The 26,903-nt window shown below is 36.7% G+C and overlaps 1 protein-coding gene across 3 annotated transcripts in view; it reads right to left on the reverse strand.

Annotated features, from left to right (window-relative positions):
- The window catches only part of LOC149962067 (cadherin-like and PC-esterase domain-containing protein 1), a 221,906-nt gene that overhangs the window by 24,954 nt on the left and 170,049 nt on the right, over positions 1 to 26,903 (reverse strand). For all 3 annotated transcript variants that reach the window (XR_016481258.1, XR_016481254.1, XM_090178261.1), the window contains exons 6-14: positions 20,871 to 20,955; positions 19,131 to 19,498; positions 17,534 to 17,724; positions 17,223 to 17,466; positions 14,909 to 15,013; positions 14,737 to 14,822; positions 14,472 to 14,656; positions 9,260 to 9,292; positions 5,055 to 5,244 (exon numbers count right to left, since the gene is read on the reverse strand). Coding sequence is in view for 1 of the 3 variants with exons in the window: in XM_090178261.1 (XP_090034387.1) it covers positions 5,055 to 5,244; positions 9,260 to 9,292; positions 14,472 to 14,656; positions 14,737 to 14,822; positions 14,909 to 15,013; positions 17,223 to 17,466; positions 17,534 to 17,724; positions 19,131 to 19,498; positions 20,871 to 20,955 (1,487 nt within the window). In the remaining 2 variants the exon portion in view is untranslated. The remainder of the gene's footprint in view (positions 1 to 5,054; positions 5,245 to 9,259; positions 9,293 to 14,471; positions 14,657 to 14,736; positions 14,823 to 14,908; positions 15,014 to 17,222; positions 17,467 to 17,533; positions 17,725 to 19,130; positions 19,499 to 20,870; positions 20,956 to 26,903) is intronic.

Below are 26,903 nucleotides of genomic sequence, written 5' to 3' on the forward strand. Positions count from 1 at the left end.
GTTCACGACTAAAATAGGGATTAAGAGGAAGGTATTTGATATCAAACTTTCATCTGGTTTTTTCTTCGAGTGGGCGCCGAATATTAAAAATAACGCTACACGAGAAATAAAAATTAAGATTCGAGATTCGTTAAAAAATTTTCGAATCTTACAAAAAAAAATACGATATCTCTGAAACCCTCAAACCTTAAGAAAACCCTAAAACTTCGAGAAAACCATTTTAGAAAACCTTAAAATCTCTGGAAAAGGAACTCAAAACTATGAAAAAAACAAATTCAAAACTATGAAAAAAAAAACAAATTCAAAACTATGAAAAAAAAACAAATTCAAAACTATGAAAAAAAAACAAATTCAAAACTATGAAAAAAACCTCAAAATTCTCAAAGAAAAATTAAAAATTTCGAAACAAAACTACTAATTCAAAATCATAAGAAATCAAATATTAAATCCATATCGAATATAAATAGTAAAAGTTTGGTAAAAGATTATGAAATTTCAAGCGCAATGCAAGACAACTAAAATCGGAGTGGTTAGCACTTTCGCCTGGCAGCAAGAGGAGCCGGGGTCTATCCCAGCTTGTGGCACTGGGTGAAAACTCGAACTACTCCTTCTGCGTTGAGTTTGCAAGTTCTCTCCGCACTGGTATAAGGGGTTTTCCCCTTCCATAAAAAACTTGTTGAGGTTAACGGTAATAGTTAGTGTAGGGAGCTGTTGGTTCGCGTGGCTTGCAGGACCACCCTTTTACGCTTGATTATTATTAAAAAACAGATTATTAAATCTCGTGATATTTTCAAAATCATAAAGATAATAATTGAATAATTAAACTATATTCCAGATTTTGGAACAGCGTCCTTCGTATGCGCTTGGAGGAGAGGATTGGTTCCTGGAGGGGAAAATATAATACCAAGAGCATAGGCGATAGGTACCCGAGCATGGGACAGGGGGAAGGCAGGGGATGGTAATTTTTGGTCGGACCTAGGACTTTAGTAGCATCTAGCGGTGGATAAATGTATTAAAGAATTCGAATTAGTCGTCTGTACATTTGGTAGACGTTTTTAGATCACACAAGGCTTAGCAATGCCCAACGGTCTTTTACGCGTTAGTTTAAATATTCATTATTATGAGAAAGTACTGTTGTTATATAGAATGTAGAAGTGATTCAAGAATTCACAAGAATATAACTTTTTATCCAGTACCTAAACCCGGAAAGAGAAATGCTAAGTTAGAACTCATCCAAAAATGGATTTCTAGTATTAACCGAAACTCCATTACTGCATCAAATTTAAAAAAAAAAAAAACATCATTGCAATTTTCAAAAAATAATAATAATATAGTTCCAAATTCATTCATTTAACGAGAGTCCGACCAAAAAAAAACGTCCCGAGCTATGGTTTTCATATTTTCCCCTCCAGGAACCAATTCTCTCCTCCAAGGTATGCGTGTGTTCGTATCACTGCAGTCAGTGGCGGCGCTAGGGGGTAGGCCAGGTAGGCCACTGCCTACCTTAAAACTTTGAGGGGCCCCAAAATAACCCTATAAGGGGCCCCAAATTGATCTAGAAAGGGTTTCAAAATTGTCCCAAGAGATAAAATTATTTATAAATAACAATGAAACATGTTGAAATGTTGCCCTGGAATAGTTCAGCCAATGCCTAAGAACGAGTTCATAAACTCTTTAGTGGGAGAGAAAACGGATCCACAGCTGAAGCGGGGAGTCAACATTTCAACAAGATGGCCAAGGTTATTTTATAAAAAGAACTATTGTCGATAATGTATTTAGAAATTTTGTAGGTATCTCCTAGTAAATAAAACCAGTTCTGTTATATTTGGACTCGTTTTACTGTTGTTAGAACTTTTTTTTTCGTCATGTACATCACTACTTTATTTTATTGAAGCATTTCGTTGAGAAAAGGGGTACCGGGTCGGGGGCCCATTTATTTGGTTTGCCAACCCTCGCGAAAATTCCTGGCGCCGCCACTGACTGCAGTTTCGGAAAAATCTCAAATATGTAGTTACAACAACGGCTCCGGCTCAAATTCTTAACCTCCGCCATACGTCCCAATAAAGCGCGAGTTAAAAAAAAGGGGCAACATGGCGTGAAGCGGAGCACGGAATAACGCCCCCGCGCGGTGGAATAGCGTATAACCCAGATAAATAGACAGCGGAGAGAGAGAGAAGAAGAGCTTTGGATGATTCGCATCAATCAGTCGCGGCAAGCGCGTCCTCAGCGAGCCAACGTAGCGTATCCCAATCCACCTGACAGATTTGCATTAACCCAAATGCCTCTCTCAGAGACACAGTTCTTCTCCTGAAACAGAGGACACGGACAGTCCCTCCGCGGAGGACCCTACAACCACGCCTCCCCGACGACGGATCTCATTCTAGCCAACCCAAGCGGATTCCACCACCCCGAATGAACAAAGTGTAGCAAATTGAAACAAGTTCGACACGCACTAAGTAACCCTTTCATCTTAACCCTAAATTATGTTAAGATGTACAGATGGAACATGTGCTGCCATCTACCTGGGTGTTTTGTATATCACTGCTATCCAATCATATTACCCGAAACAACGGAACACATGCTGCCATCTACCTGGGTTCATTTATTTAAAATCACTACTATCCAATCAAATTTCCCGAAACGACGGAACACGTGCTACCATCTACCTAGGTTTATTTATTTAAAATCACTGCTATCCAATCAAATTGCCCAAAACGACGTAACACGTGCTACCATCTACCTGGGTTCATTTATTTAAATAACTGATATCCAATCAAATTGCCCAAAACGACGTAACACGTGCTACCATCTACCCGGGTTTATTTATTTATATCACTGCTATCCAATCATATTGCCCAAAAAGACGGAGCACGTGCTGCCATCTACCTGAGTTTATTAATTTAGTTATTTATAATTTTTGTTATATTTTGGAAATAAGCGGCTGGTCGGTTAGCCAATCATAATACCCTAAAATACATATTAGGGTTAATAGAGTTTCATATCAGATTTTCACTGTGACACCAAAATATTTCTAAATAAGCGACGCACGGTGGCAATATGTTGTATTGCAAAAACACGTCTTGTATCTTAGGGCTATCCAATTTGAACTTTTTTGACTGACCAATTGAATAAATGAAAAAATACAAATTCCAAAACCTCTCCAACATGGATTTGCTAATCCTTACTATTAATTTCGTTTGTCAAGACAATTGGTACTATGGACGAATGGACCTACATTCGAAAAAATTCCGCACACTCTAGAGAAAAATGATTTTAGAAATCTTACAATTGAGAATCCCGAAATATGGGCTAAAATCAGTTCCAAAATCTCTAAAAGAGACTAAAAAACTAGAAATCAATTCAAAAATCGTACTTTGAAATCTCAAAATCAATTTCTGATAACTGAAATCACTTTGAGATTCAAAATCCCGTACGCTTAATTTGCAAATTTCGGACCCTCAATTAAGAAAAAATAGTATCGTAGTTTAAATTTTGGTCACAAGTATCGCCGCCTACCGACAGAGTTTTAAATTAAATATATGAAAGCTGTCTGCTCGTTCAAAATTATCTCTGCATAACAGCTGAAAGTTTCAACTGAAGTTAAAATTTCGTCTGCTTTTTCTTCACATATTTAGTGATGGATATTAAGGCAGATGGCGCTATATTTCCTAAGCTCAAAGCCTATAAACGCCGAAATTGCGCGACACTACCTCTAGGTGGCGTAACGGTGCTAGTTTCTGCGAGGTTGCGCCTATGATCTAGCATCTGCTACAGAGAAATTAAAAAGTCAACAGAACGTTTTTTTCGTAAATAAACTGATCAAAATGTAATCAAACGATGCCAAAATTATATTAAAATGCGAGTATCATAATTTATGAAGTCAAATTTGGGAATAACGATGAGGAAAAATTAATAGCGTCTGCTATAGCCACTACCTATCTCGGTTTCAATGGCCAACCAAAGGGGGCTTAGCCATAGTTTTCGGTCGCGAACATCTGAGAGCCAAGGTCCAGCAAGTCAAGATGCGTGATTTTGGAATGAAATACGAAATTAGAATCCTCGAGTAATTCTACATTGGACTAGCTAATTACTTTAATTTTTAATGTTGCTTTAACCTTGTTTTTAATATATTTCGATTATTAAATTACTATGGCAATTATTATAGTTATTACACTTAAGACCTATTTTCTCAAAAATGGTGTATCATAGTCGGAGTAAACAAACTTCATTCTCTAAGGCTTATATTACTACGTTTGTTTTTATAATATTTCAGATTCACCTAAATTAGACAACATTTAGTGAATACTATTCTCCTGTTCTCGTACCTGAGAGTTACTCAACGTAACACCATAAACTAAAACTCCTTCTGAAACGGAGGTGTTAAGATTGAAAACTGATAAAATTGTCTACTTATCTATTAAAATGGCTGACTGTGACCATTTTGGGAAAACATATTTACCCCATTCGAACTATTCACTCTTCTTAAGGGGGACGAATACAGTAATAGCCTCTTTTTCGTTCAAGCTGAACGTATCTGTTTTACCAATTACATAATTGAATTATATTTTTCTTATTAGGCTGAACCTTTCTCTAGTGCTTAAAATAATTTTGATAATTATAATATTAATAGTTAACGAGATATAAGGTCCTAACTAAAGGGTAGTTTGGGCGCTTGCCCAACTCGTTTAGCTCCGGGGGTCCGAATTATAACGTAATAACTTAATTACTTTAAATTTAAAATTGTAAAAATTATTTTAGTCACTAAACAAGAGGCTGTTCTACACTTAAATATTAATTTTATAATTTAACATACAAAATTAAAAGAGTTCAGCTTGAAATAGCGCGAAAGTAGACAATGGCCCCTGTTGTCTTCCCCCTTAACCTACTCCGTAATCCTAGAACAAGCCAAAAGTATCCACCTAATCAAACGTAACTGACGACAAAAACGTCTATCACGATTGTAAGCGTTTCTACTTCGTCTGGCGAATAAAGAGGTGTAGGTAAAACTGGAGCCCCGGGCAGGTAGAAAAACCAAAAAGAGAGGTGGTACTTACCCGGCGGGTCCGTATTTGTCGTCAATTCGCACTTCCGTCTGACAGTTCTCGGTCACGGCGCCCAAACGGACCAGGAGGACATCGTGGCTGACGGTGGCCGTGTATTCCGTCACCAGGGGAGTGAAGCCAGGCACCAAACGGAGCTTGGGGAGCAGCACGATGGATGACAGGTACGGCATCGAGGTTTGGTCTAACGACAACGAAATCAAAGGAAAAACGTTAGAAACCCTTTTTTTCGGCGCCAAACATTCAAAGTTAAGCAAAGTTTTCTGGCCTTTTGTAGGTCGTGGGGATTTGTTAAACTCTTACAAAGTTCTCGTACACGCCCACTGTTTTCGCAGTTTTTAGTTTAATTAAATATAATTGACAATTTGCGTACTATGGACTTAAGCCTGGTTTTCACTAAGCCAAAATATCAGTCCATTATAACGGACATTTTTTAAGGTTCTAATTAAATAATAAATATTTTGAGTGGGTAAATTGCAACATTTTTGTAGTAAAATTTTAAGAATTTTTGAGTAAAATAACGAAAACATCTTATTTTGGTTCTAAGTGGTGAAAAACATTTTCGGTTGCCATGGCAAATCGAATGGGTAGTGCAACGTCTCCTTTTGGGAAATTTCATATCTCATATAGGTCTACATTACGCCCGACTTTGAACAAAATCGGCAATAAACACCTCGGGTACTCCCCTTGTAAGGCCAAAATATCACGACGTAAAAAATTTGAATTAGGCCTAACGAATTTTGGCGCCATGAAGTTGAAAACCAGTCCATTAAAACGGATATTTTTAAAGGTTCTAATGAAATAATAAATATTTTGAGTGGGTTATCCTTACTCCTATTTAGCGTAAAAATTGGGCTTATTTTTTGCAGCTATCACAGGGTGGCGAGTGGTTATTATATACAGTATTGTATATTTCGGTATAGTATTTATAGTATTTATTCCTAATTAAAACAGTAATTATTGGTGTTTTGGGGCATGGGCCAAATAATGATAAATCCAGGACATGCCTCTGGTACCTTCATACGTACTAAAGGAACGGGCGATCATTTTAGTAGGCGGGGAAAAGGTGCAAATAAAAAAAATTGGGAGCAAAATCAAGCAGAAATTTCCGGTTTCCCGAACGCCATCTTGTGTTGACTAAGTCGAAATTCGGAAATAAGTGGCGGTTGTAATTCGAAAATCCTGCCATATTGGCCCCTCATTTTTAGATTAATGTTAACGATTCTAGGAAAGTATATGTTTAATATTATATAATTATATATATTATATTATATATAATTATGAACCTAGTACGTAAAAAAAGTAATTACATTAATAACCACACTAGATATGATAACTGTGAATAAATATTCCAGGATATTTACTACGACGACCACGTGTATTATTTTTGAAAACTGCCCCTAAAAAATTTGCCCCCAAAATGACGTAGGTCCGCGATTGCGCATTTTTCCCAATAGGGGGCAATAGTGGTCGGGTGTTAGCGCTGTTGGACGGGTTTTTCGCATAGAGTCATGTCCTGGATTTATCATTATTTGGCCCATGTTTGGGGTGTGCAAAATATTCGGTTGCATCAACCATATCGATGCATACCAAATCGAATAACCGATTCGTCGAATCAAATAGTTTTTGAAAATGTTCGCGAATATTCGTTTTCTCTGATCAAATAGTCGAATATTGGAAATGCGAGATAGAAAATAGTTGGTATTTCAAATAGTTTGCAAACTGCGTTTTCCTTTCTTTGAGGTCTGTAAGTGTTCTCAGTAATTTCTCATATTGCCGAAATTATTCAACCTTGGTGGGTTTTTAGAATTTGCAGAACAGCAAAGGAAACCTAAGCCTTCCAAACCAAGACCAAAACAAAACCCAATAGGTCCAATTATTTGGTATTCGATCACTTAACTGGTCCTGTTTTCTCACTAAAAATATACGGCCAAACTATTCGACGATTTAATTATTTGATCTGGTATTCGATCAGTTAACTGCCCATGATTACATTAAAAAAAGACCTATCTATTCTACGTTTTAAATAAACGATTTTCTATTTGATCAGTTAATTGGCCCTGATTTTCCACTCGTTAATATTCGGCTAAACTATTCTTCGATTTAAATATTTGATTTATTTTTTAACGTGGCTAGAAAACAAATATTTGATATTCAATTCCATCCCCCAAAAAAGGATATTGGCCCACTTCTACTGGCGATCCTTGCCCACGTTTATTGGCGATTCTTGCCCACTTTTACTGCCGATCCTTGCCCACTTTTACTGGTGATTTCTATATCATACATATTGTCTCTAAATTGAACGTAAATTTCAAAATATTGGTTGGATATATTTCAGTTTTAATTTAAAAATATTCTAATCAGAACAATAAATTACTTAATTTGGGTCTCTATTTTTTTGGTTCGGACTTATCCTTAATTAACTCTATACAGTTTCGTCATTATATAAAAAATACAATAAGCGTAATTTGACCTAAACACTAAGAAGACGATCTTTAAGGAAGGGTTTTTTTAAGACACTCCATTGCCGTTGACGGAGCTGCCAATTAACCCGACTAAGTCTCGGCTTTTGTGGTGAGGTCAAAGGCTTAATGAGCTTTAAGGTTAAGAAGTGGGAGAATTGGTTGTTATTTTTCCTCTCTTCAGTCTTTTGTGCCTCCAATGACTCCCAATATAAAAGGGCCAATAATTTGTTTGGTTACCGCTAAGATCGTCTCTTTGTTAGAGTTCCTCTTTTATTCGTTATTGGGATTGCAAAAAGGCACGCTTTTGTTTTGAGTGCAGAACCAGAGGGTATTTTAGACAATGCGTATTTTGTAATTCATACTACTTTATGGGGTTTTTATTTTGTGGTAATATTACCAAATAACCAGCTGACCACGATTACGAATAACGTAAGTTTATAATTACGTTTCACATAAGTGTGTCAGTGCCATACCTTAAAATAATAATCAGCTAAGCTAATAGCCAAGACACCAGCTTTGACCCAAGTCATCTAGCAACTTTTAACGCCATTTATTCAGGTTATATTGCGTATTAGTTTAGTGGCATGTTCTTCATACACTCACTATTACCGAGTTCTTCGGTTTCCCCTTCCATAAAAACTTATGGAGGTCTGGTTAACGGTAATAGTAAGTGTAGGGAGATGTTGGCGCGAAGGGCTTGCCACCACCCACCTATGCGTTGTAACCCGGCCACCTGAATTAATGGCTTTAAAAGTCGTTTGATGACTTAGGCCTAAGGGGGTGCCTTGGCTATTAGCGTAGCTGATTATTATATCATTTTTTAAAAGTTTTATGGACGGGGAAACCCCTTTAACCAGTGGGAATATAACTTGCAAGCCCAACGCACAACGAGTTTCTACCCTGTGTCACACGCTGGGATAGAACCCAGCTCCTATTGCTGCGAAGCTAAAGTGCTAACCACTCCGCCACACGACGTGCTAAATTTTACCGACTGCCATTTCTGGAATGACTACAGACTAAGACCGTAGGACTAATAAAATGCTCTTTGCATCCTTGTCAGCGTGACCAAGTGCAGGAAGTTGTAGCAGGGCCAATTGTCTCGTTAAATATTTTACGAAATACGAATTATATACATTTTATAAAGTGGTACCACGAAATTATATGTGTGAGATGTCGAAGGAAAAGCGGCTCGAGAAAGGGGTGGGGCTTCAATTACTTCGAATGTAAGACGTCACGCGTTACTTCAAATTCATTGGCTGACTCAATAACACAGAAAATAAACGGACCAGAAAACGAACTTAAGAAACCCCGTTTACTTCTCACGCTGAAGATCTTGTCACGTTCAAGAAACTAATCTAGTTCCGCGTAAAATCACGAATTTAGATGATTTAAATGAGCTTCTATTCGAAACAAGGCTTATTGTCGATTGTCGACTAGGAGCCATGTCTAGCTTAGCCCGTTGCGAGCTAACATCTATGTTGTAAACCACACCCGTTTCTATAAGATTCATTAGGGCATCCTAAGACACTCCAAGTGTTTATTTAACTGGTGGTACTAACATCTTAAGTGACTGTCAAGTACTTAAGAAGATACGGATAGACAGGGACACCAGCCAAGCTTAAGCAAGGAAATAGGTAGAACGAAAACAGCCACTAGGGAGACGCTAGGCCCTTTTTGCCAAAGGTATTGTAGGCCTAATGCAATTAGAACAAGAAAAAAAAGGCTCAAACTCACCTCGGCTGCAACTGGGCAAAGACGACTCTTGCGCTGTAATGATATGAAAAAACATGCAAAATTAGATTTTCAGCCTAAGAAAAAATGGTTCAAAAACACGAGAAACGAAAAGCCTTAGCCAATTGTACCTGCAAAATAGCGCGCTAGGGTAAAGTCAGCGGGTAATAGTTTAAATTGGAAGTTCTAGTTAAGCCTTGGCCCGAATGTGAAGGATTGCGAAGCTTTCGAGTAGGAAATTTTTTACGCATACATTACTAAAGAGCACGGGCGTCCCTGGCGAAGACGTTTTTTCTCGATTCACTCGTTAGCGAAATAAGCGAATTTACGGATTTTAAGAAGAGTGTGTTTCCTTCAAAATCTCGTTTTCGGAATTTTTGATTGGATAAAAGAGAGATTTCCTCTCTTTTTACTTTATATAAATAGGCCCAAGGCCTAGGTGAGCTTTTTTGGTATTTTTTTTTGTGCCAAGGCCTAGTGAGGAAAGTTTAACTTTGAAGAAACCAAGTTAAAAGTATGGAAATAAAATTGGGCTAATTTGGTTAGAGATAAAAGTTTTTTTATGCAAATGGATAGCATTTTATTGCTATGACAAAATATTATTCGAGAGCGATATTTTATTAGGAATGGACGTTTTGGGTTCAATCGGATTTATTTTTAAGGCAATTTTAAGGTTTTTAAAAAAATCCGCGATGGTAACATAATGAACAATCTTATGACGTCATAAGTCAATATAAACGTACTAACACATAAAAATGAAAACCAACGACTTGGACTCGCAACCAAACTGAGTAGGATGCTATCCTCCTTGGTGGTTGTAAATTTGACTTGGGCATGTTTTAGACCCTAGGGTGCTCTGTGCTGAGAATTAAACCACGATTGCCACATTTTGATAAAAATCAGTTCGCTGATTATTTTTGTAAAATAGAGATTATAAACAGCTAGAATAGTACCCAAGGTACCACCTTAGGCCCAAGTCACCAAGGAACCTTTAATTCCGGTGGCCACGTATGGGGCTGGTGAAAAGCTCTTCATGCAACACTAGCCAACCCTACACTCACTAATGTCGTCCCTCCAAAGGTTTTTAAGAACTCTGTGAGAAACCCCTCTAACCAGTGGGGTAAGAACCTGCAAACTCAACGCAGAGTTGTTCACCCAGTGCCACAAGCTGGAATCGAACTCAGTACTTTCGCCTCACAGCAAGAGAAGCTAAGTACTCCGCCACCTCCAATTGTCATACTTATTGTATTTATGTTACTTATGGGCCTTTGAAGGTAGTATAACCTCCAGGGCCGAATTAAGGCATTGAGGGGTCCTAGGCCCAAGCAGTAGCGGCGCCAGGATTTTTGGGAAGGTAGGCACCCATTTGGAAGCCCCCTGACCACAATTTTTTCAAATCCGTCCACGTGGATTATTTAATTTTTTTTAAGCAAGTGGTGCAATTTTTGGGTAAAATGGGTACGCGAACTAATAACACTTAACAAATGAGTGGTTATTTACTTTTTCTACTACTGAATTCAAGTCTATCAATTTACGTTAATTCCTTCGGTACATCGCATGTACAAATTGTACATCCATTACATCAGAATCGAGGGGCTAACCACTCTTAGAAAGTCTGTACATCGATTACGCCGGATTACGCTTAGATTAGCACTGCCAAAGGCAGGGACTTAAAAGATTACGCGTAATCCCACTAGTACAGTCAAAGGTACGGCTCTGTACACCGATTAGGCGGAGTGATCAGCCCCTCGATCAGAATGAACATAGGTACGCTAAGTAAAGTAAGTTTAAGAACCATTTATTTGTTAAGATAAAATTAAAGATACAATTTGGATATAGGCCTAGTAGCGCTCGTAAAAAATTAAAACTAAAAAATAAACTACTGTCAAAGAAAAGTGACTCGTACCTTTGAAAGAATAACAAGTTGGCAAGCCAAAATATACCTCTCCTCGGAAGAATTGTCCCTAGTGGTATTAATTTCTCGTTATAACCCTTAAAGATATATGCTATACCAGTTCTATCCCGCCCGGTATAAAATTTTAATAATAATTAAAATAATTGAGACGAAACGACCAATTTTAATTTATCCAGAATATCATAAGTTAAGTAGTTACAGCAGTGAGTTAGACGTACTATAACAATGCACAATTGAATTACACCCTATTTACAGTACAAGTTTATCAGTTGAATATAATACGACGCAAATTTTAATGAAAGAAATATCTACAGAGGGTATTATAACGACCGTTCGCTTTTTGGTTTATAATTTTAACGGAATAGGGCCGATTTTAATTAAACGATAGATTATCGAAATTTTGTTAAAAGAATATTCCCTAGGGCCGCGCGATAAATTTACGAGATTAATTTCCCGTCGCCGTTATATCGAAAATTTATTTGGTTCGGGATTGCCAGAACTGTAATGTCGTGGGCGAGTGATTACAAAAAAAATGGCAACCAGAATTATGCAAAATTATTAACGTTAATTGTTATTCAGAACAGTCTCTGGAACGTTCTAGATTTAACTTTCATCAATAACCCAACAATATATATCCCTTCTACGTAATTATACAGAACTGGTACTCAAGTGTCTAAGACTAGATTAGATTTGTCTTAGTTCATCGTGATTGAAACCTAAACCAAAACACACTTACTAAAAGTAATTATCATAAATTATACTGAGTAATTTTAAACTCTGTCTTAATTAACATCTGACATATGTTCGCTACTAATTACTTCCAATCTACTTAATAAGCCTCACAGGTTGAGTTGATAATTTCAAGGGTATAATTAGGTTATTCCAATTCAAAAAATAATAACAATCAATTTTATCTTATATCTGACTTGAGTTAGTTCACAATTACTTTAACACTTTCAGTCTTAAACACGCACTGTTCATACCATTAAGTCCATTCACTCACGTTCCAAACGCGAAACACAATTTAACTCTTTTCTTGACCGAAGACCGAACATACTAATTACAACCGCAAAGTTCGTCATAACTTTTGACCGAGGGGCTAACCACTCTTAGAAAATCTGTACACCGGATTACGCTTAGATTACCACTGCCAAAGGCAGGGACTTCAAAGATTACGCGTAATCCCATTAGTACAGTCAAAGGTACGGCTCTGTACACCGATTACGCGGAGTGATCAGCCCCTCGCTTTTGACCGACACCAGGACCCCGTCCTGTATTAGTTCGTCTGGCAGCCAAGAACTAAGAAAGAATAGATCTTCTATATTGACGGCAACGGCCTTATATACTTTTATTTTGTGTTTGTTTTTTACCCGTCGAGATTTGACTAAAGTTCAAAAAATTGAAGAGATTATATTTTTACCCGGTTTGACTGATAGTTCTCCACACGGTGGCGCTATATTATTACTTTGATTTAATTTCCGCGGGAGTTTTGAATAATTATCCTTTTTCTAAGCGTTATTAAAATGTAACAATGAACTACTTTTTGTGTGTTAACGAAATTTTGTTAAGAATTTAACAAAACAAAAAACCGTACCAAAGAATAAACAAACAAAGTTCAATAAACAATATATACAGATATTGTATTAATCCGTTTAGTAAAAAAACCCGCCTTATTATAATGGTTTTAATATTTTCCCTAAGGATGTCAATGGCTCGGCGATGAACTATCCGCATTGTTACAATGCGACCCGAGTTCAATTCCTGATCACGATCAAATTTTACATTAAAATACTAAAATATTTAATTAAATATAAGATTAATATAATCTATAAATATTTAATTAAATATAAGATTAATATAATCTATAAATATTTAATTAAATATAAAATTAATATAATTTATAAATATTTCATTAAATACAAGATAAATATAATTTATAAATATTTAATTAAATATAAGATTAATATAATTTATAAATATTTCATTAAATATAAGATTAATATAATTTATTTATATTTAAAATTATGTAGAATAAATTATAGTACCTAACATTCGCCCAAGCTGTTTTTTAGAAAAACACCGTAAAATAACAAGCGTTGGTGGCTGAGTGGTTAGTGTAAATCTCTTGCACGAGGCAGACCCGGATTCGATTCCCGGCCGGCGCCAGTAAATCGCAAATTGATACTAAGACGAATACCGTGTACAATTGGTGGAAACCCTGCCATTGTACGTTGAGAGGTTGTATAACACTCAGCACTCGGTCCGTCCCAAAATCATTAACAAGAAGTTGGAGAGAAAACGCCCATACAAATACAACAGACAACCAATATGTAACAAATTGAACGTTAACATAAATATTTTCATGTGCTCATTTGAAAAACGAACAGGGGCGACGCCAGATAATATTTATGTTAACCTTCAATTTGTTACATATTTAGAATTAAACAAAAACGATTACTTCAAGGAACTATAGATGGAGACAAAACCCGTCAAGATTTATTATTTTAAATGGCTTGGTGAGATGTTTAGATATTTCTCAATTTCTGTGAAAACTTTTTTGGTGAATATCTTTTGAACCAATGCGTCGATTTGAATAATTCTAACACTTTCTAAATATAAAACAACCCCAGAGAACACGACAATCGGGTTTAAAATGACCTGAGATCAAAAATAAAAAAGTTGACACCACCTCTTTTAGGCCAAAATAGGCCAAATTATAAGTCTATCCAGAAAATGATTTTGGCCAATTTGTAGCGAAACATTTTATTAATCTATTACCGATGTCCGCTTCGACTTGATGCAACTATACAAGAAATGACGGGCGAAAATGTTCGAAATCTCCCACGGGCAAAGACTTTTTGAACAGAGTGTACATTGATTAACCTTTGCACGGAAAATGCGAACGCGTTCGCAGGGCAGACAGACAGACCCGGTGATTGTATAATAAATTATTTCACAAACAAATTACAGAATTTTCTGATATTAAATAATAATAATAATGTTACATTTTTGAGGCCCCTTAAGACGACTACCCGGCCTGTTGCTGGCGCCACTACTGAGCCAAAGTTAATTTTTAACTCTTAATTTTATTAATACCTCTTAGTGCCCGTTGTAGGCTTAGTGCCCTAGGCTCAGGCCTAGTCGGCCTATTGGGTAATCCGGCGCTAACAACAACAGCTGGGAAAGTCTAGAATTCCACCAGATTAGTAACTCGAGACGCGCGTTAGTATTGGTTGGCCAGGTTAAACCCCCGCCAATCAACACCCAAATTTCTGAAGCAATTATAGCTAGGACACTCACCCGTCATGTTATCATCGGTGTTATCCTTGGCGACGCTCGCACTGCGACTATTTGTACTATCATTGGCACTAGTGAACTTCCAGCTCGACGAGCCAGACGCGTTGAAGTTTTTCAACTCGTAAGCATTCTTTTTGAGGACGGACATGATCGAGATGATATCTCGAGAAGCACTGCTTTCCGGAATCCTACAACGAAAAACACAGGGAGGATGACATCTTGAAATCCATTCGCCAACGCCATCTATCGTTCTAAAAGAAAAGCTTACCTGTTATCACTAAAAGAATTCCCGATCCAACGGGTTATTTCTTCCGCTATTGAGCCGTATCTACTGGGGTCAGGCCCTGGGAAAATCTAGGCATAGGAATTAAAGTTCAGTACGGGTTTGCTTCCAGATGGCGCTGATGACGCCAACGGTATTTTTTGAAAGCAACGCTTACCTGTCGAAATCCCCCACTGTTGAGTTGTTCGCGTTGGCTTTGCATCAAGTATTCCAAATCCTCAACGCTCAGGCACAAGTTGTGGTTTGTTTGGCAATTGATGCCCTGATGAAACCCAAAATCAAGAGAGTTCATTATAACTTAAATCGAACTATTTCAAACCCCGGAAAGAGCCCAAAATCGAGTTAGAGTACCTCCCGTTCTTTTGATAATTGGTGTTATTAAGCGCGGCGCTACTGCTCCGTAGCGAGGCCCCCTGTTGGTTAAACACACCTTTTCGATGTACAACTACCGGCTAGTTATGGTCTATCAATAATTATTAGCACTTACTAGTCGGTTTTACCCGCGTTCTGCTTATGACGCATTTACATAACGTGATCACGATATATTCCATTTAAAGCAAGTGGCGGCTCTATCATTGCCACCTGTATTATGAAAAGGCCCCTGTTATTAGAGATGGCCATGAATCTTTCTGATTCTTCGAAAAAAAAACGGCTTTAGTGGACAGCGTGGTGCCATCTATTAATGGCAAAGGAAGTTGAAATTCAAAATAGCCAAATGATAACGTCGTCAGAGAGCCATTGTAGAGTATTATAGTTACTGGGCTTTAACCCAAATTATTTATCCCATTTAAAATATTGTTTATAATTGCTATAATTTATGTTATTGACCAATTTACAAACGATCCAATCAACACGAGGGGTACCTATAAGTACCGCCTTTTGGATTTCGACGTTAGCGACATCTATTGAAAAAAGAGCTATTTCACGTCGAGCCGCAACTTGCTTTAAATATAATTTAGACTATGTATGGGGAAATGTGTAATTAAAAATAAATAGACACATCAATAAAATCATTTAAACTATTTATAATAGAAATTAAATGGAATTGAAATAATATTATTCTATTGATACATCAATAAAATCAGATAGATTATGTGTGGGAATACGTGTCATCAAAAATCAATGGAATTTAAATAATTTGGTCCTATTGCAGTAAAACCATTTAGACTATTTGTGGAGATATGTAAATAAAAGTGAATGCAATTTTTATGATTTTGTCATACTCAATAATATATGTAGACAATATATATATATATTATATATATATACGTTTGCGTTTATTCAACCTCAACGGAATTTTACCCTATTCACATATCAATAACATAATTTAATCTACACGACAGTATCAAAATAGACAATTCCGTTTAATGAAATTTCCCATGAGATCTGGTTGCAAAAGCAATTTTGAACAACCAAGCTATTAGGTGGGTCCATAAAAATATCCGCGAACAAAATTATTTCCTTGACAGAAATTCCCTGGTGAGAAAGTTATCAGAATCAGTTACGAAGCTGCCTCCAATTTTTTAAGCGCTGAAAATATATCTTTGGTACGAAGGGTTTAATAATGTAATTGGTGTTGGTGTCACATTTGTTACTAGAGATATTAGCGGGGGGCAGGCAGCCGGACTTGTTCGCTTAGGGACAACTTGTTTGTCTTCGCTAACCGAAGTCGCGGACCCTAAGAGGGTGATAAATTAATTTTACGGTCTATTAAAAGCTTTCTTTTGGCGCGTAAAGGGATAAAACGCCATCTTGAGTGTTTAAGGGGTACGAAGTGTTTCTCTCCCACGCAACGAAGAGTATAAATGAAGTTTATTCGGAAATTTGAAATGGTTTCGTAGACTCTTTAAAAATTAGATGCTCGTGTTTCGATATCGGAGGGGCATGTAGAAGGATGTTAAAATCGCGCGTACTATTCAAAATTATATTTCATAAATTTGGAAATATATTTTAAAATCGGAGAAATATGCCATAAAATCGGGAACGAAATTTTTAAAATTTGATCTAAGAATGTGAAACGCTGGTACAAAATCTTCTTATAAATTGAAAATTTTATTTAAAAATCTTAAAATCCGATTCAAAATTATCTAATAAATTAGAAATATTATCTAAAAGTCTAATTAAAATGTCTGATAATCCGATTGAAATGTCTGATAATCCGATTGAAATGTCTGATAATCCGATTGAAATGTCTAATAATCCGATTGAAATGTCTGATAATCCAATTGAAATGTCTGATAATCCGAGCGAAAGGTCTGATAATCCGAGCGAAAGGTCTGATAATCCGATTGAAATGTCTAATAATCCGATTGAAATGTCTAATAATCCGATTGAAATGTCTGATAATCCGATTTAAAAATCTGATAATCTGATTTAAAAATCTGATAATCTGATTTAAAAGTCTGACTATATGATTAAAAATTCTTAAATGTAGTTAGGGAACAAACAGAACAGAAATTGAAGTAACTCACCAAGATGCCGAAATTATCCGAGACATTCTCGAGCGAGCTGGCCACTTGGGTGGCCACTGGCGAAGGCGTGAACAAGAGGGTGATCATGTCCTCCACGACTGACCGCTTGACCGCGTTGGCCTTCACGTTGCCCTCTTTGGCCGAGAGCCGGAGATTAGGTTGGCCATTTATGTCCACAATCATCGGCCACAAGGAAGAGTTGAAGACCACATCGACGCCCAACAGTTGGAAGCAATGGGGACAACTGAAGAACAGTCAATGTCCGAGATAAGCGACCCGATGGTCAACGGTATAAATGGGCAATACCTTACCGAGTCTTGGTGAATCTCCGATCGTCGGAAGGCAAGGGTGGAATTTTGGCCACTAAGAAGGCTTCAGCCAGCAGCAATGTTTGCACCAGCATCTGGTCAAGCTTGTCCGCCGCGTCATTGACCGCAGTTTCACCGTATATTCGGACTAAGTAACGCCAGAATTGGGACAAAGGCCATGCCCGCCCTGGTATCTGCCAATGAAACACAGAAACCGTCGCTTTGAAGCAAATATATTTGGTACAACAAACTGAATTCTCAACAGATAAGTGGATGTTTCACGTTCGCCGCTATGTGGCGCTTTGTTTATTCAAAGGGTTAATTGAGTCGTTATAAAAAAGAGTAAGAATTGGAAATATAACATCCACCGGGCAATTAATCTTTACGCAATTAAACTATGTTTAAAAGAAAATCTAATTATTTTTAATCAAAATTATTGATTAACAGGTATTGAAATCCGACTGTTTCTTTAGATTCAATTTATAAAAAGTAATTGGTGACGTAATATCAGTGATTTGTTAACAAAAGAGCATAATAAAGACGTGATTATATATATATCTTTGAATATATATATATATATATATATATTCAAAGATAATCCAAAACAAAAACGTAAAAATTGTAACAAGTTTTTAGTTCTCAGTGTTTCAGACATATGTAATATAATTTTTTTTTAATATTAAGACTCTGGCCTACATAGGCACCTTTTACTCTATATCACCAATTTTTATTTTATTTTTCTTTGTTTCCGTGTATTTGGTTACAACTTGTTGGTAATTTCTTTACTGTTTTGTGGCACAATAAACCATTATTCAATTCAATTCAATTCAATTCATATATACATATATACATATATACATATATACATATATACATATACATATATATATATATATATATATATATATATATATATATATATATATATATATATATATATATATATATATATATATATATATATATATATATATATATATATATATATATATATTTTAAAACGTTATATCATCGATTAAGCCGTGATATCATCGATTAAACCGTGATAAAATCGATTAAACCGTGAAAACATCGATTATACAGTGATAACACCGATTAAACCTTGATAACACCGATTAAACCTTGATAACACCGATTAAACCGTGATAACACCGATTAAACCGTGATAATATCGATTATACCGTGATAACACCGATTAAACCGTGATAGCACCGATTAAGCCGTGATAACATCGATTAAACCGTGATAACATCGATTAAATCGTGATAACATCGATTAAATCGTGATTACATCGATTAAATCATAATTACATCGATTAAATCATAATTACATCGATTAAATCGTAATTACATCGATTAAATCGTAATTACATCGATTAAATCGTAATTACATCGATTAAATCATAATTACATCGATTAAATCATAATTACATCCATTAAATCGTAATTACATCGATTAAATCGTAATTACATCGATTAAATCGTGATGATATTGATTAAATCGTGAATAAAATGATTTAATCATGATTTATTTGTAATCATTTAATCATGATTATAAGGCCACTGTAAAGCTTAGTGATCTGCCCCTCGGGCACACATACCTTCCTGTAACTCCTGTTCTGATCGTAGCGATGGTAAAGTATTCCATTCTGGTGCAAGTAGGCTCTGAGAGGGGACAGCGACGTGATCAACACGTAGAAGCGAATGCTGACCGAGCGGTTGAAGATGGTCAGAGGATTCCCAATCAGCTGCTGGACAATAGCCTTCTTGTATTTGAAGCGGTTCAACTCGTCTTGCCCCGATGGAGACAGAATGTCGAAAGGTCTCGGGCCCGAGTACCCAATTTTGGCGTTGTGAGGTTTCAGCAACCACTGGACACTGTCTCCCAGGTCTTCAGCCGCCCGCACGAAGCTCTCGTGTTGAGATGGCAGCAGGAAACACAACGGGTACCACTTATCCCCACCGAAACCTGGAATGAGGTCCGTTCAAGGCGACATTAAACTTGGTCTACATAGATCAGATTCTGTACTTCAGCTTTTAATGATACCGTTACGAAAATTACTTCATTAAATGTCCAAATTTAGACACAACTGGTATTCAAGATCTCGAGCAGTGACAGCGTACTTTCATTTTACTCGAGGCCCGCAAATTGATTTTATGGAGCCCCGGGAGACCCTTTTGAAGATAATTTGTGAGGACCCTGGATGCCTAAGTTAGTTTTTTGGGCCCCGGGAAGCCTAAGTTAGATTGTTGGGCTACAGGAGGGCCTCCTTAAGTTAATTTGTAGGGCATCGTGAAGAGCTTCCTTAAGTTAATTTGTAGGGCCCCAGGAACAGCCTCCTTAAGTTAGTTTGTAGGGCCCCGGATAGATCCTCCTTAAGTTAACTTGTAGGGCCCCGAAAAGAGCCTCCTTAAGTTAATTTATAGGGCCCGGGAGGAGCCTCCGTTAGTTAAATTGTAGGGCCCCGGATAGAGCCTCCTTAAGTTAATTTGTAGGGCCCGGGAAGAGCCTCCTTAAGTTAATTTGTAGGGCCCAGGAAGAGCCTCCTTAAGTTAAATTGTAGGGCCCCAGGTAGAACCTCCTTAAGTTAATTTGTAGGGCCCGGGAAGATCCTCCTTAAGTTAATTTGTAGGGCCCCGGGTAGAACCTCCTTAAGTTAATTTGTAGGGCCCGGGAAGAGCCTCCTTAAGTTAATTTGTAGGGCCCCGGGTAGAACCTCCTTAAGTTAATTTGTAGGGCCAAATAATAAAATAATTTCAATCAATTCGGAATACAGTTGAATTTCATACATTGTAATTGAATCAAATATACCACATTTTGGGTTGCAATTTTGGTCAATGTCGAATTTTTGTCTGCCTATAGTTTGGGGTATAATTTTGAAATCAAATTTGATCCATCATTTTCGTGAGGCTCTGTCAAAAACTTTTAAAGCGCGTATAAAAAATATTGGAAAATCATCTACTAACACGCGCTACGACTTGGTTAAAACGTAACTAGCGCCAGTTTCCCCTGGGGGCAAAAATGTAAAATTAGGTGTACTACTTTCAAATTCGAAATCAACGACCGGCTGTAACGAAGCGCGTGTTAATAATTATTAATCTTACGTTCCGGAAACTTTCGATTCAATAATTCAGCATTAAATCGCCGAAGTAAGCTTTTTAATTTTTAATAAGCTTTATACTGAAATGAAAAATAGATTTAAGCTCGCCGTGCGTTCCATGGCAATTATCAACGCAGCGCCAAGTCAAAATGTGTAAACTGCCGGGCTGATAACTCCTTAAAATAGTGAATTGGAATAGTACTTAGCGAATATTTAATTATGAATAATTAAAATCCAAACCTGGAATTTTGCGTGCTTCGTTCATCACAGAGCACAATGAATCTTTCTTGCATAGAACATCGTACACTCCTGGCAAACGATTTACCTACAAACAACACACCATTAGACTGATGAGATTAACATCGGCTCTATTAAGTCAATTATTGCCAATTTATTTCGCTGAGGTATAAACAAACATGTACCAAAAGTGACATAATTACCAAAAGTGTGACAATCCCTGTACTTTCGTATGCTAAAGGTTTAATGAATGCTCGACTCGAGATCGACCACATAAAAGACTATTTATTGTCGCCTTTCTCGATCTTTTTTTAGTCTATGGTATTATCATGAATTTATTCATTTTACCCATGAATATAGAACTGTACCTTATCTGTATGGTGCTATCCCGATCCGGTAGAAGGCAGGGCTTACGAAGCTATGCCACTACTACGTCAAATTGTTTAGCCAATTAAAAGCTAGAGAAAATGACGGACATCTCCATAGAAGAGTAGGGGTTCAAAAATCAAGTGGCTCTGCCGAACGGCGGAGACACGAACTGAGTCTCAGCGGACGAATTTTCGTGAAAATTGTTTTTTCTCCCCAATGCTTTTCCTACGGTAAAATATTTTTCCTAACTGTGTTGCAATTCGGAGACTTTTTAATAATTTTAGTGTTTGTACTCAACTATGAATTTTTCATATGATTGTTAGTAAGTTTCCAGGTTTGATTTAAGACTACTTTCATAATTTTCCCTTAATTATTTCACTCGTAATCTACTTTTCAAATCGACGAAAATTTTAAGGCGAGGAAATGAATTCCCCGCCTTTGGGACCTGTATTTGTGCTAGGCCTCGGTTTTTATGTTTGGAATTTAAAAATCATTGCGCTACCATTGAAAAAGGCTGGTTCGTTACTCGTTTGCACCTATAGTGGGGTTTTAACTGTGAAATGGATTGGATATTAGGGCATTAAATGTTGTTTATGCTTTGTCTTTCACAGATGAAGAACTTTATCTTATTTCCTATTTTTTCTTTGTAACCCAATTGGCAGTAAAAGAAATATTTACTATATTCAGAATTAACCGGGCTGTTCATCGCTTGAATGAAGAAGCTGCTTTTTTAAAGCAGAGCAAAGAAAAGATTGAAAATTAGATTAAACTTTGATTATCAGCTCATTTTGTCTTCCATTTCACAGTTAAAACCCCACTATAGGAGCAAACGAGTAACGAACCAGCCGTTTTCAATTATTGCACAATGGTTTTTAAATTACAAACATTAAAACCAAGGCCTAGTACAAATACAGGTCCCAAAGGCGGGGAATTCATTTCCTCGCCTTAAAATTTTCGTCGATTTGAAAAGTAGATTACGAGTGAAATAATTAAGGGGAAAGGATGAAAGTAGTCTTAAATCAAACCTGGAAACTTACTAATAATCATATGAAAAATTCATAGTTGAGTACAAACACTAAAATTATTAAAAAGTTTCAGAACTGCAACACAGTTAGGAAAACAAATTCCCGTAGGAAAAGCATTGGGGAGAATTTTCACGAAAATTCGTCCGCTGAGACTCAGTTCGTGTCTCCGCCGTTCGGCAGAGCCACTTAATTTTTGAACCCCTACTCTTCTATCCGCTCCTATTGACTGAAGGCAGTATCAGTCACGTGCTTCCTCCATGGTATATCCGTGAGGTGTAAGAGGGGCGGAGCTTATAGTTCCGCCTCTTTCCGACAGAGATATAAACATATCTAGAGCGGTTCTATATTCATGGGTAAAATGAATAAATTCATGGTATTATATCGTAGGTAGATGGCGATAGCATCTCCGCAGAACAACGAAAAATCAAAAAATACACTAACTTTGACCAGTGCTACTTAGTTCCTCCGTTCCTCACTACGAGGCGTTATTTGTTGGTTTGAACTTCCTTCCCTCCCCAAGGCATACTTTCCCTTCTCCCCTCCCAACTTGTATTTCGCTCGTAACATTCATTATGAAATTGACACACTTTTGGTAATTATGTCACTTTTGCATGTACTAAGTCAAAATGAGATGAAGTCCTCGTAAATGAGATTTCCCATTTATCGAACCAAGAATATTTTTAATTCTAATTAGCCTGGTTTTCCTTCGTTGCGAGAGGAGAACAACACCAGCACGCTCTTCAATGGCGTTGGAAAAGTTCAGTTTTAAAGAAGCAATAAGATCTTGGGGTTTTTTTAGGGAAGGGTGTTTACTGTTATAGCGTAAAATCAGAAGTAAATGAAACGAGGTTATCGAAACAGCGCTCAGAATTGGAGGGCGTTTTCCTTATGAAAATTGAGTCAAATAAAAGCTAATTTCCATCCACGTCTTTGGACGCGATAAATTGCTCTTGGGAATTGTGGGTATTGCTATTTCTATGTATAAAAAATGGTTTCATAAAAACAAAAACGGTTTTTTTTATCGGCCTAGGAGCGCGCAAAATTTCAAATTCGAAGTAAAAATGTAACTTCATAAGGAAAACGCCTCCAACATGGGGAGTATAGCAGTCTGATAACCTCGGCTCATTTACTTCCGGTAAAATGGATTGCGAGCAACGCTAAAAATTGTCTAAAACTAGTTGTTCTCGCAAATATATTAATGATTAAACTAAAATGTATTAATGAAGGATAATTTACTTAAACATAGGAAGTTTCATATTATTTCACTTAACAGCGTAAGTAACATTATAATAATAAACTACAACTTTTCTCCGCCACTGGCTTTTAAGTAGAAGCCTTAACAAAGTAATAATCGGTAAGTTTTAATTTTAATTCAGTTATAATAAATTTTTCGCTAGCTCAGGACGAAAACAGTACACGTTTTACTATTTTTCAGGTTATTGATACTCATTACTTACACTAAAACTTAAAATATTTTAACTCGAACTAACTTTTCGCGGGGGCTAACTTTTCGAAGTACATTTCGAAAAATCAGTTATTTACTTCGAAAAGAAAATGGTTTTGAAATAAGTAAATATCCCTACGAAATGTAATTTAACATTTTTATATTTTTACATTGTAGGCTAAGTAGTTCACGCGGTACACTCAGGGCCAGAAATTCGGGCCCTAGGCAGTAACCCACAAATGGGCCCTATAAATCCTTTAAGCTATTTTCAACTATAGGTGAAATCAAGACATTTTCCACTGGAGTTCAGCAATAGTATACATGTTTAATATTCACAAATTGCCTGATTTCAAAATTACGTTTTTGCGCGTGACAGTACCTTTACATTATGAGGTATAGCAGGCTTATTTACCTGCTTTTATACCCTAACATGGCGGCGTATTTTCACGCGCCAAATGAATTTTAAGATCCCCCAATTCATGTACAAAAAATAATTCTTTGAGCGCGCGCTTTAGATGTATACGTAAATTGTAGCTCACGCGATTTCCCGCGCGTTGAAAATGAAAAAAGTTCTGAATTCCAAAGTGAAACCCCGTAAATTTAATCCTTGCGAAAAATCAGGCGCCATATCCTTACTTAATCCCGGAAAAAGAGTGATTTATAGAAAGATCTAATCTGCCAGTCGTTACATAATTAGGCTACATGAGATTTAGCCCTTGAGTGGAATTGCCCAAGTAGGCTCTCAAAATATTCTAGTATTTTTTCTTCTTTTTGAGTAAGTAAGTTTTTTAATTTTCATCGTAATAAAAAGGTTTTAGTGGAATTTTACGGATTAAAAATTTATTTAGTATTAGGAAAATTATTTAATATCATTATTTACTATGACTTTATTTATGCGGGGATCACCTAATTTCCCATATCAGTCACCAGATTGAATTGGCGCTTGTTACGTTAAAAATTAAATTTAGCGAGTGTAACTAGTAATTTTGTGGTTTTGGAATATTATCCTTTTAAGTGCTAATCGGTCATTGATTTTTACTCAGCTTTACCGAATCTGTCGATGATTTTCCGGGGATACGTAGACCTTTATGTAACTGGAAATTTTCCTAAAGGAAAAGTTTCGACGGGCTTTAGTTTTGCCATGGCAACCAAAATTTTATTTGATAATTTAAAACCCATTTTTCCATATGGAAATTAACATGGAGAAATCGCAGATTTTTAGCGTTCCCCACTTTAATTTTTTTTAAATATTAAAAAAATAAATAATGTTAAAAAAACTGTACATTGGGTAAATTCAGGGTAATTTTTGTAAATGCGTGTAAATTTAGGGGGGAAAAGACAATTTGGAAAAAAGCAAATTGGGTAAGTATACAAGTAAAATTGGATTATAATATTTTCAATGGGTTAAATTGGGTAAACGCATGTAAATTTCGGTAATTATTGGTAAAATATAATTTTTTTTTAAAGGAAAAGTCCAGGTTGGGTAAAACTTGGGTCTATTTGAAAGATCATGTTTAAATAAACTCAAAAACATCAGTCGTAAAATTGTATCTTTTTTTAATGACGAGAAATTAATTTTTAAACGAGCGAAATTTACCGCCAAGCGAGCTGCCATTTTTTGTTTCGGGGTGACGTTTTAGGACTTTAATCACGCGCTGTTCGCGCTATAACAGGCTTTAACAGCGCTCTGTTCCCCGCGCGCGCTTGATCCGCGTGCGGTCTGCGGAGGGAAGGCGAAAGAAAATGGCAGCTCGCTTGGCGGTAAATTTTGCTCGTTTAAAAATTAATTTCTCGTCATTAAAAAAATATACAATTTTACGACTGATATTTTTGAGTTTATTTAAACATGATCTTTCAAATAGACCCAAGTTTTACCCAACCTGGACTTTTCCTTTAAATATTTTAAAATGTTTCAAAGGAACATTAAAATCTGCTAATTCTCCGTGTTAATTTCCATAGGGTAAAGAAGATTTTAAGTAACCAAAACATTTTTGGTTGCCAGGGCAGAACTAAATCCCGTCGAAACTTTTTATCCCCGGAATTTGAACAAAATCAGTAAAAATCAATGACCGATTAGCTCTTAAAAGGCTAATATTCCAAAACCAAAAAATTACTGGTGTAATTTTGAACGTAACAAGCGCCAATTCAATCTGGTGGCCGATATGTGAAATAAGGTGATCCCCGCATAAATTAAGTCATTAAATTATGACATGAAATAATTTTCCGAAATACTAAATACATTTTTAATCCGGAAAATTCCACTAAAAGCCTTTTAACTCGAAAACGTCAATACAAATATTTCGACGCCAAGGCTTAGCAAACTTAAGAAACTATATAAATTTTATCACCGAAAGCATCCTCCAGAAAATAAACTAGTATTTAAAACCAAATGGATCGCCGTAGCTAATGGCTCGCCAAATCTACTGCAAATAATACAATTAACAGTATTAAAAGCTTATTAAATCTTTGCCCCTTTTATATACATAAATATATATATATATTAATTTGGTTGCAACCCCATTTTAAGACTAGGCTAACTGCGCGCGTAAAAGTTTTAAAACCGCCGGGAATCGCTATAAAATGACTTTTTAAAAAAGCAGTAAATGTGCGGAGCTCAAATCGGGCGAACAATCCGGGGGGATCAACAAAATGCGAAATGTTTTAAGAGATCTCCCGGGACGCTAAGCCTCGGCGAAGAGTAGCTAAGCCTCGGCCCTCCAAAACGCACGCTAGACGGAGCCAGTGTTCGCTAGAAGGAGGGGGTCCTTCTAAACGAGTATTTCATGTTCGAGCACTCTTCGGTCCACGTTCTCGGCGGATTTCGGCATTTGCTCCTGATCTAATTAAGATCATTAGCCCAATTTCGTCGCGCTTTTTAAAAGGGGTGGCCATTACACAATACGTCGTCGAAGAGACGAGGGGGTCTTGAGAGGGTTTCAAAAGGGATCAGATTTTGCGAGACCCCGCGACGTGATCTTACGACTTAATTTGAATTAATTAGGCGCTGATGGTCGGGATTGATGAGCTTCTCGTCAGATGGCACGAAGAACGGATTTTTGCGGCCGTTTTGGGAAGATTTGTTCATTCTAGTGTTGGAAGTCGGAAAATTTAAAAGAGTTTTCATTCCATAATTAGTCTAAAATATTGAAGATCTATTTGGTCCGAGTTTCGCGTTTTTGTTTGCTCGAAGACCTATCG

Source organism: Leiobunum rupestre, chromosome 1 (genome assembly GCF_980474605.1).
Source record: "Leiobunum rupestre chromosome 1, qqLeiRupe1.1.hap1, whole genome shotgun sequence".
Classification (NCBI taxonomy): domain Eukaryota; kingdom Metazoa; phylum Arthropoda; class Arachnida; order Opiliones; family Sclerosomatidae; genus Leiobunum; species Leiobunum rupestre.